Here is an 18413-nt window from a genome sequence, read left to right as displayed (position 1 = left end):
TGTCCCCTTTTAAAACGACCTAAAAACATCATATGTTAATATTATTTCCGCTTTTTTTTTTCGTAGATCTTTTATTCCACTTCAGTTCTGATCATAACCACCAAGTTTTTATTATTTTCAAAAAATTAACTCTTTAGATGCCAATTTGAACTTTAGGTGCCAGTATTTTCAAAATATGGAATGCAAAGTGAAATTATTGAGTAGGGATAATTATGGTCTGGGATATGTCAATGATTAGCAACAACATTGATTTTTAGGGATTTTTAATTTTTTTTGTTATGCCTGATTTAAAAAAAAAAAAAAAAATTTTAAATAAATAAAAATCCTTAATATCTGAAAAGGGACATTTTTGTCCCCTTCTAAAATGATCCCCAAAATACCATATGTTAATATTTTTTTCCACTTTTTTTTGTCATAAATCTTTTCTTCCACTTCAGTTCTGATCATAACCACCAAGTTTTCAATTATTTTCAAAAAATTTACCCTTTAAATACTGGTTTATATGAGGTAAACACCAATTTCTGTTAAAAACTGCTGTATTTTCAATGTATGCAATGCAAAGTGAAATATTCTATGGGGGATTATTAGGTCTGGGATATGTCATTGATGAGCTACAACATCAGTTTTTACAGCTTTTTAGTTTTTCTGCAATGGCAGATTACAGAAACGGTATGATCTGGACCAAATATGATGAGTATCACTATCTACAGTGTGAAATTAGAGGAGAAAGAACACCCCAAGTGGACAAAAATGTCCCCTATCAGGGATTAAGGTTAATCATTTAATTATAATTTTCTTTACTGCCATATGTTTTGGATGTTTAAATTGTTGTATGTTGTTATATTAACATGAAAAACCAATAAGTATATGTTTAAAAAAGTGCTGACAGTCGTCGGCGCCCTGCAACGTGAAGCCGAGGTGACGGTTAAATATACATGATCCCAGAACACGGAACAGACGTGCGGTTAACACGGATTCTCTCTTCTTTTTATCGCTTTCAGGCTGCGAACGCGTGCAGCGGCTGGCGGAGAACACAGTCTACTTCCGCAGGAGGCTTCGAGAAATGGGTTTCATCACCTACGGCAACAACGACTCCCCCGTCGTACCCATGATGCTCTACATGCCCGCCAAGATCGGGTGAGAACTGGAACTGTGCCGCTGCTGCTGGTGGAACCCGAACTGCCCGTATTCATCAAACATTTAGACAAATACTATGATTAGATACCAAATATTTACATCTGCTTTATGATCGTCTTTATTATGATTGATTTACTCAATAATGAATCATGTGTTCATCTCTACCTTTGGCTGCTGTAATAGAATAAATCTGAGGATGTAGTTTAATCCCTTTCAAGGCTAATTAAATTCAGCTTAATTTATTCTGATCACTGGTACTTTTGGTCGACGTCACATTTAAAATACACACCAGAAGAGTCGAGATTTTCCTGTATTTTGGACTAAATTTAATGGAAATGAAAGGAAATGAAAATGTTGTGAAAGGAATTTTACTCGTGTTGAGAAAACAAACGAGACTTTTGCTTTTGCTTAATTTCCATCTGTGATAAACTGAGAGGTGGAAGAACTCCGGCTCTGTCTCAGCCATTTAAACCATATTTCACAGCCATCCTCAGCTGACCAAAGAATAGAAAATAGAATAAAAAAATACTTTATTCATCCCCCAATGGGGGAAATTCAAATTAGTCAAGTAGCTCAAAAAATGATTAATATTTACAATAATTGTATATTAACAACAACAATAATAATACAAATTCTAATAAAAATACTACTACTACCTAATAATAATAATAATAATAATAAATGACTAAATAAAGGTGCATTCAGGCCAACAGCTCGATCATTTTTAATGATGTGAAGCTTTTTTTTACAGGCCTGGCTCTTTTTCAGTCATGTCCAACAGACTCGGTGCATTAAGCTAATTAAATTTGTTAGTATGCCAACTCTTTAAATGTTACACATTCCCGCGGATTGTGGGTGTTTTTGTTCACTGGTGTCTGAGAACTCTAACCTCTGTTAAACATTAAAGGGGAACTCCGGGGCATTTGAAGCGTGTTTCCATTGCTAGAGGTTGTCAAATAATGATAGTAGGACACAGAGAGGTGCAAATCTGCGCTCCCTGTGTGGAGATCGCTCTGTCCGCACAGCATGTCATGCGAGGCTAATACGTGGTGGCTAAGGGGCAAGTGCTAACCCTTCCACGTAAAACAACAACTTGCACACAGCAGAAACGTCACACCACTTTATAAACCATCCGACAATAAAGTCACAAGCCTTACCATCAAAACCATATGCATGGTTCTCACATTACTGGCATGGGGACGTTACAAAACAACTTTATAAACAGCATGTCACTCACCGGCTGGTTGTAGGCTCGCGCATGTGAAAGCCCAAAAGAGTCGATGGAGAATAATCCCATATACAAAACAATTATATTCTCTAGAAAAACTGCGTTCAAGTATTTAAAACATTACAACAATATTACTGGGCATGTATTGTTGTAATGTTTTAAATACTTGAACGCAGTTTTTCTAGAGAATATAATTGTTTTGTATATGGGATTATTCTCCATCGACTCTTTTGGGCTTTCACATGCGCGAGCCTACAACCAGCCGGTGAGTTACATGCTGTTTATAAAGTTGTTTTGTAACGTCCCCATGCCAGTAATGTGAGAACCATGCATTTGGTTTTGATGGTAAGGCTTGTGACTTTATTGTCGGATGGGTTATAAAGTGGTGTGACGTTTCTGCTGTGTGTAAATTGTTGTTTTACGTGGAAGGGTTAGCGCTTGCCCCTTAGCCACCACGTATTAGCCTCGCATGACATACTGTGCGGACAGAGCGATCTCCACACAGGGAGCGCAGATTTGCACCTCTCTGTGTCCTACTATCATTATTTGACAACCTCTAGCAATGGAAACACGCTTCAAATGCCCCGGAGTTCCCCTTTAACATGTCGTTGCTTAGATTCCCTCCAAAGCAGGTGTGTCTTCAGCTGATTAAAGCTGAAAATAATGTCTCAGTCAGTGGGGTCACATGGTACTGGATTATTGGCTAAATTACAATCAGACTGAGTTATTAAGTGCATGTAGACACCTTAATCGGACAAGAAATTGAATCGGATCGGGTCTCTCGGGATTGGATTTAAAGGGATAGTTCGCCTCTTTTGACATGAAGCTGTATGACATCCCATATCAGCAACATTATTTTTGAACATCTTCTTACCCCCTGCTGCGTCCTGTGAGCAGAGTTCCAGCCTCGTTTTGGTGTTGATTAACCTTGTAGCACCCAAACATATGAATAATGATTGGAAAAAATCATTTTGGCTCTTCTTGCATCTTTTTGGGTGGGAATAAACCAATATTTTTGGAATTTTTGGAATTGGGCTATTTTTGATCATTTTTTAGGCAACTGTGGGCTTTCCTGATTAATTTTGTTCACAAAACCAAATCATTCTCTGTAGATCGTTTGGTAAAAAAAGGTAAAGTGAAAGTTCACCAGTAACTGCTGCTTTATTGAACATTCTTAATACAAAGTGCGGAACGCAACCATCATGAACTTTCCATTCAACAACAAATCAAACAGATTTCACAGATTTTTGTTGTGACAAAGTGAAGCACATATAAAATGCAAAAAATGTAATGTAAATAAAAATATAATGTAAATAAATAATGTAAATAAATAAAAAGCTTGTTGTATATCTGCAACTGTGGGTGCTACATGGTTAAGGTAGTCCGGCTAGTTGGCTGGGGTTTAAAAAATAAAGCGTTTTGCTTCTCAAAACAAAATCCGTTCAACAGAGTAATACATTTGCATCACAAAATGGTTCTCCAGGAAAAAGTCAGACCTCACAATCGCTCAAGTAAAAGTAAAAAGTAGTCATCCAAATAATTACTTGAGTAAGAGTAAAAAAGTGCTCGGTGAAAAAACTACTCAAGTACTGAGTAACTGTTGAGTAACGTCTGATTTATTTGTTAACACAAGCATTCAATCAGACAGACAAAAATACTAAATAATCATCTTTAGGCAAATTAGAGTTCATCTGATTGATAAAATAAATTAAAATGAATGAATTAATTACAAAATAGCTTAAATTAAAAATAATCCAGGTAAATTCAAGTACTTCAATAAAAAATAAGAGACTTAGGAAATGTTTAAAACATATGTAACCCATATGTAACCTAAAAAACAAACATTCACCTATCCATGGGGGGAAAAATGAGTTTAGGAAACTTCCCGCTACATGTTCCCTCAAGTTAGATGTTGAGTTTCTGCTGAAATGTGCGTTTGTTTTGGTTGACACAGAAGACACATAATGTAGCTGCTGTTTCTCCCTCTTTGTAAGGTAAACATGCTTTCAGTATGAGGCCTCGTCTGCGTCTTCATTTCCCACCGTTGGTTCTGACATTTTTCATCTGTTTCTTTGTTTGTTTGCTACGACTGCTAATGCTAAAGCTAACCCGTCGATTCGGTCACATGACCACGTATAAAAAAGCCTCTAACCAGGTTAGACCCCCGGCTGAGAGGCAGAAGATGTCGGGTAATAAAAGGTGTTTTCCCTCCTGTCTGCCGTCAGGGCGTTTGGCAGGGAGATGCTGAAGAGGAACATCGGGGTGGTGGTCGTGGGCTTCCCGGCGACGCCCATCATCGAGTCCCGGGCGCGTTTTTGCATCTCTGCGGGACACTCTAAAGACATGCTGGACAGGGTGAGTAAACGCTTTCACTGGCTGAGTCACACTTGGAGGCAAGAGAGCCAGAACACTGCAGTGCACTGAGCCAACGAGCTTCTCCGTACTTTCTCCTCTAATTTCACACTGGAAATAGTGATACTCATCATATTTGGTCCAGTTGTGCACTTTTGACTATTTTTTTCGAATTTCAAACACACATCATACACAATGCAATTTTTCATTGTGTAGAAAAAAGTCCTTAATTTCTGAAAAGGGACATTTTTGTCCCCTTTTAAAACGACCTAAAAACATCATATATTAATATTTTTTTCCCACTTTTTTTTTCATAAATCTTTTATTCCACTTCAGTTCTGATCATAACCACCAAGTTTTCAATTATTTAAAAAAAAATTAACCCTTTAGATGCCAATTTGAACTTTTTAGCCCAAATTTTAAGCCTTTAGGTGCCAGTATTTTCAACATATGGAATGCAAAGTGGAATTATTGAGTGGAGATAATTATGATCTGGGATATGTCAATGATTAGCAACAACATTGATTTTTAGGGTATGAGGGTTAAGCTCTAAACTCTGTAAACTTTAGCAACATTTGAACCACTTTCAGGCGAGAAAGTAGTCGTTTAGATCCCCAACGTGTTGAAAACCTGACAAAATACCGGCTGTTTTCCGGTTATTTTCACAAAAATAAAATACCCGTTGCCTTTTATCATAGGGAAAGCCATTACTATACAATTGGCGCTTTTGTTTTGAAAACAGGAAGTGAACCTACCCTCGTTGTAGCTAGCTTGAAACTGCCGTTTTGACAGAAACGAGCATTCAGAGTATCTGATGGATGCTTATCTGCTCACCCTCTCCGTCATGGACTCTGTTATCAAACCTGTTACATCAGCACCACTTTAAACACGTCTCAGCCTCTCATTTCCAGCCCTCGACTCTCATTAGTGGTGCCGGTATCCTCCAGCTTCCAACGTCACCGCTGTCTATCCATTATTTATTTTGCTGGACCGCGGCTCGATAGCTTCTCGTGGATTGATCCTGACGAGCCCTGCGTGGCCACATTACTATTCAGTGGGAAAAACACTCTTTGGGTTGTTGAAATTCATCTAATTAGGCAGAATCATTAGTCCCAGACCTCACTGGTGAGGTTTAGTTCAAGAGGGCAAAGTTGCTGTCAAAGTTTTTTTGCTTATTAGCAGAAGTTAACCTTTAGGAGTTAGTTTAGGCTCATCTGAGTGGGGCAGATTGTTATTCAGAGTCGTATCCTTTAAAGTTTGGGCTTCCAAAGTGGCGTAATGACCTTCAAGTTATCTGAACCCAAGCCAACAGATCGGAGGGACATTAAAGGGAAGCCGGGCTGTATAATGTGTGGAAATGTGTTCTTCAGTCCCTCGAACGTCTGCTTGAGAGGTATCTAAGACGCTTCAAACAGGCTGCATCTCCCCACCCAGCTCTGAGTGTGACAGCCAGAGTATTCACCGACTCATTTTAAAAGCAGCTTATATATTAGAACTGTTTTCCTCTCTTATGTTGACATTAAAGGCGACACATTCTGAGGTCTTATTGAGATGTTCGTTTAAGGACAAACCAGAGGTTTAAGCTCTCTGGCTCAGCCCTGATATTAACACCTCTTTGTTGACCGTCTGTTTTTAGGGTGGAGTCCCAGTTAGTGCTGAACCCCACCCTTTAATCCAGGGTATATGCTCCCAGGAACAGAAAGAAGGGATTTTCACGAGGGGATGCACCAATACCATGTTTTTTTTTTAAGACCGAGTAAAAGTACAGTTACTAACCCAGTATAATCTGATACATAGAGTCTATCACACCCCCGAAAGACTACACAAAATAAATCGGACAATCTCTCAATACTGTCGGAGGTGCAAATCTGAAGTTGGCTCTGTTCTTCGTATGTTCTGGTCCTGTTCAAAACTGTCCAATTACTGGGAAACAATACTTCAAACCATATCCAAGATAACAAAAACAAATATTCCTCTTGAACCAAGGCTAACTCTATTAGGGGACACGTCGATGCTGCCTGTAAGGGACGACAAAATCAGACTCACAAGGACAGCTTTGACAATAGCCAACAAATGCACAGCTCTTAAATGGAAGAGCGAACAACCATTGAAAATATGTTCACAATGAGTTATTCAAATACTTGAATACGGAAAAATCCAATAAACAGAATGTTAAAAAAAAAAAAAGTACAGTAACTTATCTTTTAGTACTTGCCAGTACCGATATGAGTACTAATCAAGGCCATTACAGTTCTTACAATTAAACACGTCTTATTTTCTTTACCCAAATATAACTGATAACTGCACTTTGTGCATTTTTAGTCATATAAAACTCCTCTCAGTGCAAAATATTGTTTTAACATTTTAACTTTCACAAACACATTGCAGGAACATTAAGCTCCTGTCACACTGGAATCGGTTCTGTAGTATCAGAACACTTTAATGAATACTGAGTATACACGCACATGATATCAGTACCGATACCAGATATCACCATTTATATACATTAAAGGGACAGTTCGCCCCTTTTGACATGAAGCTGTATAACATCCCATATCAGCAACATCATTTCTGAACATCTTCTTACCCCCTGCTGCATCCTGTGAGCAGAGTTCCAGCCTCGTTTTGGTGTTGATGAAGGTAGTCCGGCTAGTTGGCTGGGGCCACAAAAATAAAGCGTTTTGCTTCTCAAAACAATATGCGTTCAACAGAGTAATACATTTGCATCACAAAATCATTCTCCAGGAAAAAGTCAGACCTCACAATCGCTTGGCCCTATTTTCTCTCCCTTCGTATCACTGCCTGCTGTGCAGACCGAGCAGCAAACACCGTAACAGGCGCGGCTGTCGGCAGGCGGCTGCACGCGGTGATACGAACACCAAAACGAGGCTGGAACTCTGCTCACAGGACGCAGCAGGGGGTAAGAAGATGTTCAGAAATGATGTTGCTGATATGGGATGTCATACAGCTTCATGTCAAAAGAGGCGAACTATCCCTTTAAAGGTGACATATTCGGTAAAAATTAGGGATGCACCGATCTGGTGTCCCTAATTTTTACTGAATATGTCACCTTTAATGAATATAAATGGTGATGTCTGTTAGAATCATGATCCTCGTGTTGAATCCGGCTCTTAAACTCGGGGCTTATGACCCACATTATTTGCCCCCTGTTTTCTGTTTCTGACTGGAATCGGTGATTAGCTCTCTGCTGGTCTTCATCTGCCACTGATCACATGTTGTGCGTGAGAGTTTGGACGGTCCTGCTGTCTTTAACGACCTGAAAATAGATCCGAGGTGTGTCGGGTCGTTTCCCCCCCGATGTGAATCACTCACACAGAGGTTTAATGCCCCCCTGCCTCTGATATGGGGAGCTCAGTGGGCTCCTGTGATCAGTTCTGATCTTCTAACCTTTAGAATAACACAACAATACGAGCTGGAGACGGGGAGTGTGGGAGTGCTGTAGGAGTTCCCGCTTTCATCTGCCTGTGATGCTGAAATCTCTCTTTTATCCGTCCTCTCTGTATCGTTCTTTTGTGCTTTGAAGTGTCGTGTTGATTCGTGTGTTTCTTTCATCCGCCGACGAGCTTCGTCCGTTTTGTCTTCTCCGGCAGAAACACGCGCAACACGCCGGCGCTCGATCCTTTCATCGTGGCGCTCGTGTCGTTTCGCTGACCGCACGAACACGCCGACGTTAAACAAATGAGTCTGAAGCGGCCTTCGTTCGCGTCCCGCAGACGCGTCGCAGGCAGATGTGAAGCGTTCGTGAAGGCGCGTCTTCTTAGAACAAAGGAGGGATTCTGTGCTTTGATCAAACTGGAGCTGCCTGAGAGCTGGAGTCTGTGAGGTTTTTAATCAGAACGCGGGATCCTGCATGCTCTGGTGTCTGAGGCGCTCACGGCCGATCCCCCGGGTGCTCGGGATGTGGATCAGGCCCAGGCTGATGCTTGATTGGAGTGGGATCTGGGGGGTTTAGATGCCTTGACCTCTTTGTCGTCTTCCTTGAGCCGTTATAAAGTGAACTTGTCCTGTTTTTCATCCATCAGGGAGTCATGTACTCTTTCTGAGGACTGAGCTCCTGAATAGATGGTTTTTGTTTTTTGTTTTTCAAATCCAACAGATTTTATTCATCTTCACTTCTTAATGGTCAGAAAATGAAAATGCAGTTCTAAAGTGCACATTAATAGGTATGGGAATCGAAAAAAATCGTTTCCAGTGTTTCAATTCCTTGGAATCGTTTGCCAACTTTGCAAACGATTCCCTTATCGATTCCAGTGGGCGCGAATGATGTCACCGCGCAGCGTTGCGTGGCGAGTCCAGTGCAGCCAGCAGTCAACAGTAAACATGGCGCCCAAGCGGTACAAACGCTCGAAAGTTTGGTTACACATCCCTAAAAAAGACGACAACAGGGCAACTTTGCAAAGTGAATATTTCACCAAAGGGAGGAAATACTACCAACATGCAATAACTATGAATGAATGATTAACGTCGGTGAATCTGAACCCAGCAACGTTAGCAACGTTAGCATGTCCTCGGCTAACACTGCAGGTAACTAACTAACTAACAAACACTGCCTATCATGTTAGCACCATTTGGCTCATTGTAAAAGCTGCTGTTAGTAACGGTTAAGGTTAAATGAATGCCTTCTCAGGCATTACATTTAGATGAAATCATGAGAGACAGAGCCTGACTGGCTCAGAGCCAGAGGCTGGTGGTACTACCCCCAGTTCACCTCTACCTCCAGCTTCTCCTTTCACCAGAGCAGGAAGAGTTAAATTACCCAGGGCAGGATAGACCAATGTGGACCTCACCGTTGTTGGGTTTGTAAGGTCATTACTCGTGTTACTTCTAAACTAAACAAAGTTGATGCTAATCGACCGGTTTGTTGTCCTTTTTCTCCAAATGAGAATCGATAAGGGAACCGAATCATTAAGCAGAATCGAAAATGGAATTGGAATTGTAAAAATCTTATCAATTCCCATCCCTACACATTAAAAACGTTAGATTATAGATTACACTCAGCTCCAGAGACGGTATTTACTGTCAAAGAGGAGCGTTTATATACAGAAACGATCTGTGAACGTCTTACATACGTAATGTGGAGGAAGTTTAGCTCTAAAGTGACACGTATTACAGGCTGTAAACCCTTTTCTCTTTTTATTTTACTCATGTCTACATCAGAGAAATGTTGCTTTTGTACTTTTGGAAGTGCAACAAAGCACCTTTTAAGCCAAGCCAACGCTTTATTTTAGCCCTTACAGACAGTACAAACTACCATCTTTGTGTCTGTTTTTTACTCGTATTGAAAAAGTTGATCCGATCTGAGGTTTTTCCAGCAGAATGTAGAAATATAACAAGCTTTTCAGGGTTTTTCACTTAAAAGCTGTGGCTGATTGGAGGAGTTTTTAAATAAGTTTTTGCTCTTGAACACACTTTCATGCCTCTCTGCCCTCCTGTGGGTTATTCTAAAGTCCAAGCTTGGAAATCTTTTATATAAGCTGCAAATTGTGAGCCAGGATTCACACTTTGAATCGGGTGTGACGTCAAATTGAATTCCCGCCCGGTCAGTCGCTTTGCTTTGCTCGTGGTGCAGAGAGAGGCGTACAAAGAGGGGGGAGATGTATCTTTCTTTTTCACCCAAATGCATAAAAAAACTTAAATTCAGGCTCCAACAATGAGTAGTTGTGAGAACTCTACAGATCGTGTTCATTAGCATATGGTTAAGCGTTAGAAACGTGCAAATAGACCACGTTGTAATGACAGGTCAACACCCAAAGCACACATCAAGCACCGGGAAATCCAGCTCCAGCCAGGGACAAGAATGCACACAAACGGTGTGGTCACCTGCTCGAATTCATGAGGCCACACCCCCTTAATCAGAGCGCTCCGCGCTGAGCTAACACCCAGGCTGTGTTCAAAAACGCATACTACATACTACATACTTCCATTCTGCATACTGATCAATCAGACAGTATGCAGAGCGTTTACCCACAATGCATTTCGCTCCTGCCCGAGCCGAAATCAGCCGGCCTGAAGCTGATTTCCCTTAAGCTCTAAACTCTGTAAACTTTAGCAACATTTGAAACATTTTCAGGCGAGAAAGTAGTCGTTTAGATCCCCAACGTGTTGAAAACCTGACAAAATACCGGCTGTTTACAATTTTGTTCCCACGAATTCGGCGCTACTAAAGCTAGCCGCAGTGAGCAACGCACTTCCTGTTATTTTCACAAAATAAAATACCTGTTGCCTTTTATCACAGGGAAAGCCATTACGATACATTTGGTGCTTTTGTTTTGAAAACAGGAAGTGAACCTACCCTCGTTGTAGCTAGCTTGAAACTGCTGTTTTGACAGGAAATGACGATCGGCGACGTCACGTTACGTTGCATCTTGGGTAGTTTGAGTATGAGTAGTAACCTCATGATGCATACCCAACATTTCGGAGAATCTAGTATGCATCCGGGAACTTCTCGCTTACTAAAACTCGCATACTAAAGGCTGATTTATGCTTCAGGCGCAAAGCCTCTGACGCTCGGACGCAGAGCCTCTGCGAGCGTCAAAATCTTGACCACTCCCCCACGCAGAGGCTCTGCGCGCGTTGTCGTGCACCTCAGAAAAATCCTGACTACGCGACAGACGCACGCAGACCACCAACGGAAGTGCGCAGACAAAAGCGGCTGTGATTGGACCTCGGTGTGCCTTTCCGGTTGTCTGTGTGGCTTCCTCCTTTGCATTTTCGCCAACTCCAATAAAAGAAGCTGTTCTTCTTCGATGTCAAGCGACTCCAGATCCATATCTTGCATACACTTTTTTTATTTTTGAAAAATAAACACTTCCGCTGGCGCCGCCAAAGTTCTCGTCACCGCCCACCGAAATTCTCGCGAGGGGAAACTGCTGTGCGTCCTGAGAAATTCCAGACCGAGGTTGCAGAACCATAACATGAAAAGTGGTTCGCCACCAGAGCAAAGCAACACGTCAAGACGATAGACGCAGAACTATAATCCGCCCTTAACTCAAAAAGTTAGTAGGAGCAGTATGCAGTTTGGAACACAGCCCCAGTGTGTGCATCCATCCTCACTGACATCACCCAATCAGTTTCTGATCTTGTGACAGATGCGTTAAAGCGTCTGAGATTGAAGTTCGGTCATTTTTTTAAACTCCCGGTTTTCTGCGGGTGAGTCGCACAACAGTTAGCCAGCTGTTAGCCTGCAGTTCACTCGCTCTCATGAATAATTCTTTCTTCTCATGAGTACCGACTCAGCCAAAGGGTTAGACGTGATGTGTGAGAGCTGCAGCAGCTCTGTGGCTCAGTTACATCACTCACAGAGGTGGGTGTTTATGTCTGTAGTGACAAGGATGAATCTATTTAGAGGAGAAAGGTTCCACGGTCATGCAGAATGAACAAAAAAACACACCTGGAAGCGGCGCCTCTCCTCACCTCGTCCTTTGTGTTGGTCTTATCTTTAATTCAGGCAGGAGGTGTGACTGTGAAATGCAAATGACAACAATAACAGATGAATAAGTGTATAAACCGTGTTAAAGCCGCTTTTTGTTCTGCTTCTCTGGCCTGTACCTTTAATGTTTGGTTCTGTTTCTCTGCTCTAAAATTAAACTCATTTCCATTCGCAGCAGGGAAAAAAAATCACTGCACTGTGTAGTCCTGGAAGAAAGGGGGGGTTTGGCATCATTTGGTAGCATTTAGCACCTTAAGATGATATCTTAGCTTAAAGGGATAATCTGGAGTAAAATGCACTTTAGATCAATTTACGGGATGTTGGGAGTACATACGTTGAGTTGACATCAAAATCATGTCATTCGGATGGGTTTTGAGAATTTCGATTTGACCGTTTTTAGCCAAAAGTCGTTAGCCTGGAAGTGATGAGGGCATATCATTTCGCCGCTACAAAATGCTATTTTTATACCTCTTCTACAGCTCCAAACAACATAACACTTACGTGTTAGTGAGTAGAGGGTCCCTAAAGCCAAACCGAAGTGTCCCGAGGTCTTCATGTGGTCGGATATAGAGTCCAGAATTAATTTAATCAAGCCAGTACCTTTCCGGAAATGTGTCTGCTGCAGCTGCCGCTACAGACCGTGGTGAAGTTGGTTTTAATATTGGATATTCGACAGAAATGAATAGAAAATAGAGTGTGCATTCAATTGGTGTACAAAAAGGTGTGTGTGGTTGGTACTACACTCACTAGGTCACAAGGCTTGGTTTGATATTGGATATTCGACAGATATTCACAATAAGGAAATAAGGTGTCTTTTTTTTCCAATACCTCCCAAGCCTTGTGACCTAGTGACTTGGGAGGTATTGGAAAAAAAAGACACCTTATTTCCTTTTTGTGAATATCTGTCGAATATCCAATATCAAACCAACTTCACCACGGTCTTTAGCGGCAGCTGCAGCAGCAACATTTCCGGAAAGGTACTGGCTTGATTAAATTCATTCTGGACTCTATATCCGACCACATGAAGACCTCGGGACACTTCGGTTTGGCTTTAGGGACCCTCTACTCACTACCACGTAAGTGTTATGTTGTTTGGAGCTGTAGAAGAGCTATAAAAATAGCATTTTGTAGCGGCGAAATGATATGCCCCTCTCACTTCCAGGCTAACGACTTTTGGCTAAAAACGGTCAAATCGAAATTCTCAAAACGCATCCGAATGACATGATTTTGATGTCAACTCAACGTATGTACTCCCAACATCCCGTAAATTGATCTAAAGTGCATTTTACTCCAGATTATCCCTTTAACTCTAACAGGTGATGAGATGCTAATGTTTGCAGCTTGTTGCTCTGCTTCCATGTGGTGAAAAATATCCAATAATATCATTAAATGAACACTTATTCTGACAGGAAATGAGTCAGAATAGGACAGGATAGCATGATCCAGCTCATTTTCGTGTGATCTTAAAATGTCCTCGCCCTTCATTTCGTCCATGTTGCCCCTCTGAATGTCTCCACAGGCGCTGAGGGCCATCAGCGAGGTCGGAGACCTTCTCCATCTGAAGTACTCCCGTCACAGGATACGGCCGCCGTTGGCTCGACCCTTCGATGACAGCGTGTATGAGGACATTGACGACTGATGAAAACAGCGGCGTGAACCCGAGTAACCACGGAAAAAAACACAGGTCAAGATGCATCACAAGTCTTCCGTGAGGACAGAAATGTGCATACACGCCCCTCGTCACTCGCTTGCCATAATGTAACCTCACAATAAATGGAAATCCATCATCTGATCCTACTTTGCCTTACTTGTAAAAACACTGAAGACGGCACCTCGGCTCCCTCCTGTGCACATTTTGTCATATTTTTTTTTAACTTTGTTGTACGTTTTGTGTGGCATTCGTCGTTGTTGAGCCTTGTTGTTACACGTGTGAAGCAGACGTCACAAACGGAAATCTAAAGTGAATTTAAGGCCATTTTTATTGTGCAGCGCGTTTCAGATTAGGGATGTCGAAATTTAAAAAAAGTCTTGACCGACCACTGAGCCTCATTAGTCAATTAAAGTCGGTCACCGAAAATTCTATAAGTGCCATTTATGATATCTGTGTCCTGTCGCGCTGGTTAGGCTCCCACCACACAATTAATGTTGGTTCGTGCCCTTGGTATTATACATTTTCCCCAATCATTGACCACTAGTTCTAGGCGTACTTGTGGAGGAATTAAGGGTTTTGGGTAGAAAAATAATTGCTGTGCCTGCGCAGACATGCACAGCCACACATTACGCGCAACGACGCCCTTCCAGTCACGGTACTTTTTAAACACGAGTCAAACGCGGCACCGAACTCGGGCTGTTAAAAGCCCCCGTTACAAAGTCACAAACAGAGAACGGTGCATTTGGCGGTGTTACAGGAAAGTAGGTTAACCAATGACTTCGTTAAAAAAAAAAACTTACCGAATGCCAACAGACTCTGTGGCGTAGCCTATGCTGCACAAAATCCTTTGCAATAAGTTCCTGTCGTCTTGCTATTTAAGTACAGATGAATATATCACAACAAGTAGGCTAAGTTAGTCTTGTGTCTTTTGCCATTACAGTGTTACAATTATCATTATGTTGTAGTCCACACGCAGCCACATTGGCTTTATTTAGGTTAATAGTGGCGATTTTTTAACTGCGCAGACAGGACCCGTCATGTACGGCGTACAAGTTGCAACCGGTGTAAGAGAGGACCTCTGAGGAGGGCTCTACGTGCGCTCTGCTGCGGTTGTTCTTCCATCATGGGATGGCTCATGCTCACATAACATTTCTAAAGATATAGTGAGTTTATTTTTTTTTAAATGTCGACGACCTTCTACAATGAGCCGATTTAATTATCTTCACGAAAACATAAAAGTAATTCTTGTTAAGTCGATGTGGGTCAGTAGGACGGTGCCAAAGTGGAAATGGATCTGAGGAGAACTGATTTTAAAAACAGCCAAAGGTTGATGTCCGGCACATAAACGAAACCTAAACGAGTCCGACGCACACAAATCGGCAGCCAGTGAGTTATTTAGCTGAAACTGTAGGATGTCCAGCCCCACTCTTGTGATATGATTTTTGGGGTCAGACTGTTGATAAAAGGTGTGACTTTAATGAGGACTTTTATCTCTTTACGTCACATTTAATCAGCTTTCCATCCCCACAGCTGCACATCACCATCAGTGTTGTTTTCGTCAACGATGACGAAATCATTTCGTTGACGCCACTTTTTTTCATGACGATAACGAGACGGTGACGAGATAAACATAGCTCTCTGATGACGAAAACATGACGAGACGTGTGTGAGTTTTCGTAGACGAGACGAGAATGGACGAAAATGTTAGTGGGTGATCTGTCAGACGTTTAAAATGCATGACATTTCTGCTTATTGTGTGTGTCAATTAAAACCTAAAAAGTATCTGCTGCGGCACCTTAAGGCTCGCCACAGGGATATTTTTTCGAAGGTAAGTTACAAATGCTGTTAACATAATCGATAAATTTCATAGTAAGCTAATACATTGGTACGTTTTCCACATAATCCTGGCGCAAATGGGCTGCTAACTTCAGGCTAAAGTTAGCTTTTGTTACGCTAACGTAAATTCATTGTGTGTGGTACTTTAGCAGCATGTTTAGCCATGTTTACGTTCAGTGACGGTGTGGTTATCTCTTTGTGTGTACGTTCTGTCAGCACGTAACTTGATATGTTAAACAGGTCGAGTTACTGTTATACGTAGAGTCTGCTAGCTTTAGCCTAAAAGCCACAAGCGACGTTGTGCAGCCCTAACCAGGACCTGTGCGTTTAGTGCGCTTACAGTAAAGTTGGGACACACGCACAGTACAGAATGAAAAATCAGAAAGCTTTAGTACAGGTCAGTTAATAAGCTTTGTATTTTTGTTCTGCTTGTTTGATAGTTAAGACCATACTATTTTCTTAACACGGTAGACTATACTTATTTTTTCTTTTTTTTTTTGACTAAAACTAGACTAAAACCTTTTTGACTTTTCGTCGACTAAAACTATCACATGTAGAAGTGACTAAAACTAATAAGCATTTTAGTCCAAAAGACTAAGACTAAATCTAAGATGGTTGTCAAAAACAACACTGATCACCATCACTGCTGTATTTTTGTATTTTACCCACTTAGTTGAGTCTTTTTAAGTCTTACAAACGGGGCTGGTTATCGATTCCCAATCGATTCAATTCCATTTCACAAGGTTCCAATTCACGATTTAATATCGATCCAAATAATGAATTTTTATTTTTGTTTAAATTCGGCTCGGACACGAAGGAGCTTTCCAAAAGAATAAATGTAAACAACTTTTTGAGACATTTGCTTTGCTTCTGCAGAGCTCCTGGTGGTCGGCGTCCTTTCTGCATCCAGAAAGCTGTCGCTGGCCGTTCAGGTTCTTCTCGACTAGGCGCTCCAATCCCGTTCGATTCACGTTTCAAGACGAGTCGCGTGAAGCTAGCCGCGTTTAAAAATGGATTTTTGATCGATTTTACATTGGAAAATGGAGCGTTTGAACCCAGAACTACTGACAAATAACCTCAAATGTGACATTTAAACGTGCAGCAACAAGGCCAGAATCCGACTCTCCACCCTTCTTTTCTCTTTGGTGTTCGGTCGCTGCTGCGCTGTTACTTGTTTTTTGGTTTTTGTGACGCCTTGGAAACCAGGAGACTGTGTCTGATGACTGCTTTAATGCCTTGTAACACGGTGACATTAATCACGGTGCGGGTGAGAATGGATGCGTGATCACCTTGATGTTTTCTGGTGTAAATGTGTGTGTTGCTGCACCTTTTTCATGCTTTTGAACTCTGGGTTTATCTTGAGCTTTCGAGCTGCTGCTCTCACTGTTTCATGAGAAGCTGTCACGTCCGCCTGGGAAGCTCCTGCCGGTCTCTGCCTTGGTTTTCTCTTCTGTGGGCGACCTGAACACGAACATTTAGCTTTTACTCCGTAAAAACTGCTCAACCTCGAGATGTCTTAAATGACGCAGTCGAGCACGAACCAGACGGATTGTTTCAGATTTATTTATACTTGACAAACACAAACACGCTACGTCTGTGGAAGCTATCAGCCATTAAATCCTCTGTTACTGAAAAAGATGCCTTTGCTGGTGTGAGACGGCATGAAATGCCGCCGTGGAAGGCGGTTTGTATCGTTTCGTGTAAAACTAGATGTTTATAAAATGTTTTTTCTCTTTTTTTATCGAGTACCTTTGGGATATGACGTCATACAGTAGTGCCTTTTTAAGCAAATGATTTTCTAAGATTTCTGATGATGGCGATTGTTTATCTTTATTTGAACTCTTGTCTTTAACAGTACTCACGGTCATCACTGGATGTGTTGTCATTGTTGACTGGTCATCATGCATTTGATTGTAGGGGAAAAAAAGCACCATTTTGCAGCACATCGTCAAACTATTAACATGTAAACTTTCACCATATCGGTTAAATCAATAAATCTTTAACAATAAAAACAAAGATGTCTGAAACTGCCTTCGCTTTTCTTAAGACTGGATGTTCTTGTCATCTTTCTTCCCACCTAATAAATGGACTCAAATTGTGATGATAAGAGTTGGAGTCGGATGGGTGTATCAGAAGTAAGATCTCCCTTTGTCACAACATGTGATCTGGAAATAGTTCGGCTCTATCTGGCACCAACTGAGGGTCTCTTAAGCTGGATATATGGAAGAAAGAAGAGCCTCCCTGTGGTGTTGTTTTGTGCTTTCCATCTGTCTTTCTCTTAGAAATGGAGAAGAGGACTCAGTGACCAGAATGAAGCAAAGTACAAAAACCAGCAGCTTCTAAACTGAAACCGACAGCTGGAAATCACACAAGAAGGAGCGATTTAATTGGCTGAGTGGCATCAGGTGACAAACTGAGCGAGAAACTAACTCTTTCTTTCTTTCTTTCGTACTTTGTTTCGAACTTTCTTTCTTTCGTACTTTGTTTCGAACTTTCTTTCTTTCGTACTTTCTTTCGAACTTTCTTTCTTTCATACTTTCTTTCGTACTTATTTTCTCTTTCTTTCGTACCTTCTTTTTTTCGTTCTTTCTTTCGTACATACTTTGTTTTTCGTACTTTCTTTTGTACTTTCTTACGAACTTTCTTTCTTTCGTACCTTCTTTATTTCGTACCTTCTTTCATTCTTTCTTTCTTACCTTGTTTTTCGTACTTTTGTGCTTTCTTTCTTTCTGTCTTTCTTTCTTTCTTTCATACTTTTT

General features: G+C 41.2%; 1 protein-coding gene across 1 annotated transcript in view; it reads left to right on the top strand.

The window, feature by feature from the left end:
* Nucleotides 1-17681, top strand: part of LOC142365809 (serine palmitoyltransferase 2-like) — a 50277-nt gene extending 32596 nt beyond the window's left edge. The window contains exons 10-12 of the mRNA XM_075447537.1: nt 1002-1137; nt 4591-4720; nt 13687-17681. Of these exons, the coding sequence (XP_075303652.1) occupies nt 1002-1137; nt 4591-4720; nt 13687-13806 (386 nt within the window). The 3' untranslated portion in view covers nt 13807-17681. The remainder of the gene's footprint in view (nt 1-1001; nt 1138-4590; nt 4721-13686) is intronic.
* Nucleotides 17682-18413: the final 732 nt, after the last annotated feature.

Source organism: Odontesthes bonariensis, chromosome 17 (assembly GCF_027942865.1).
Source record: "Odontesthes bonariensis isolate fOdoBon6 chromosome 17, fOdoBon6.hap1, whole genome shotgun sequence".
NCBI lineage: Eukaryota > Metazoa > Chordata > Actinopteri > Atheriniformes > Atherinopsidae > Odontesthes > Odontesthes bonariensis.
The sequence above is the reverse complement of the archived record's forward strand: the minus strand, read 5'-3'. Positions and strand labels throughout refer to the sequence as shown.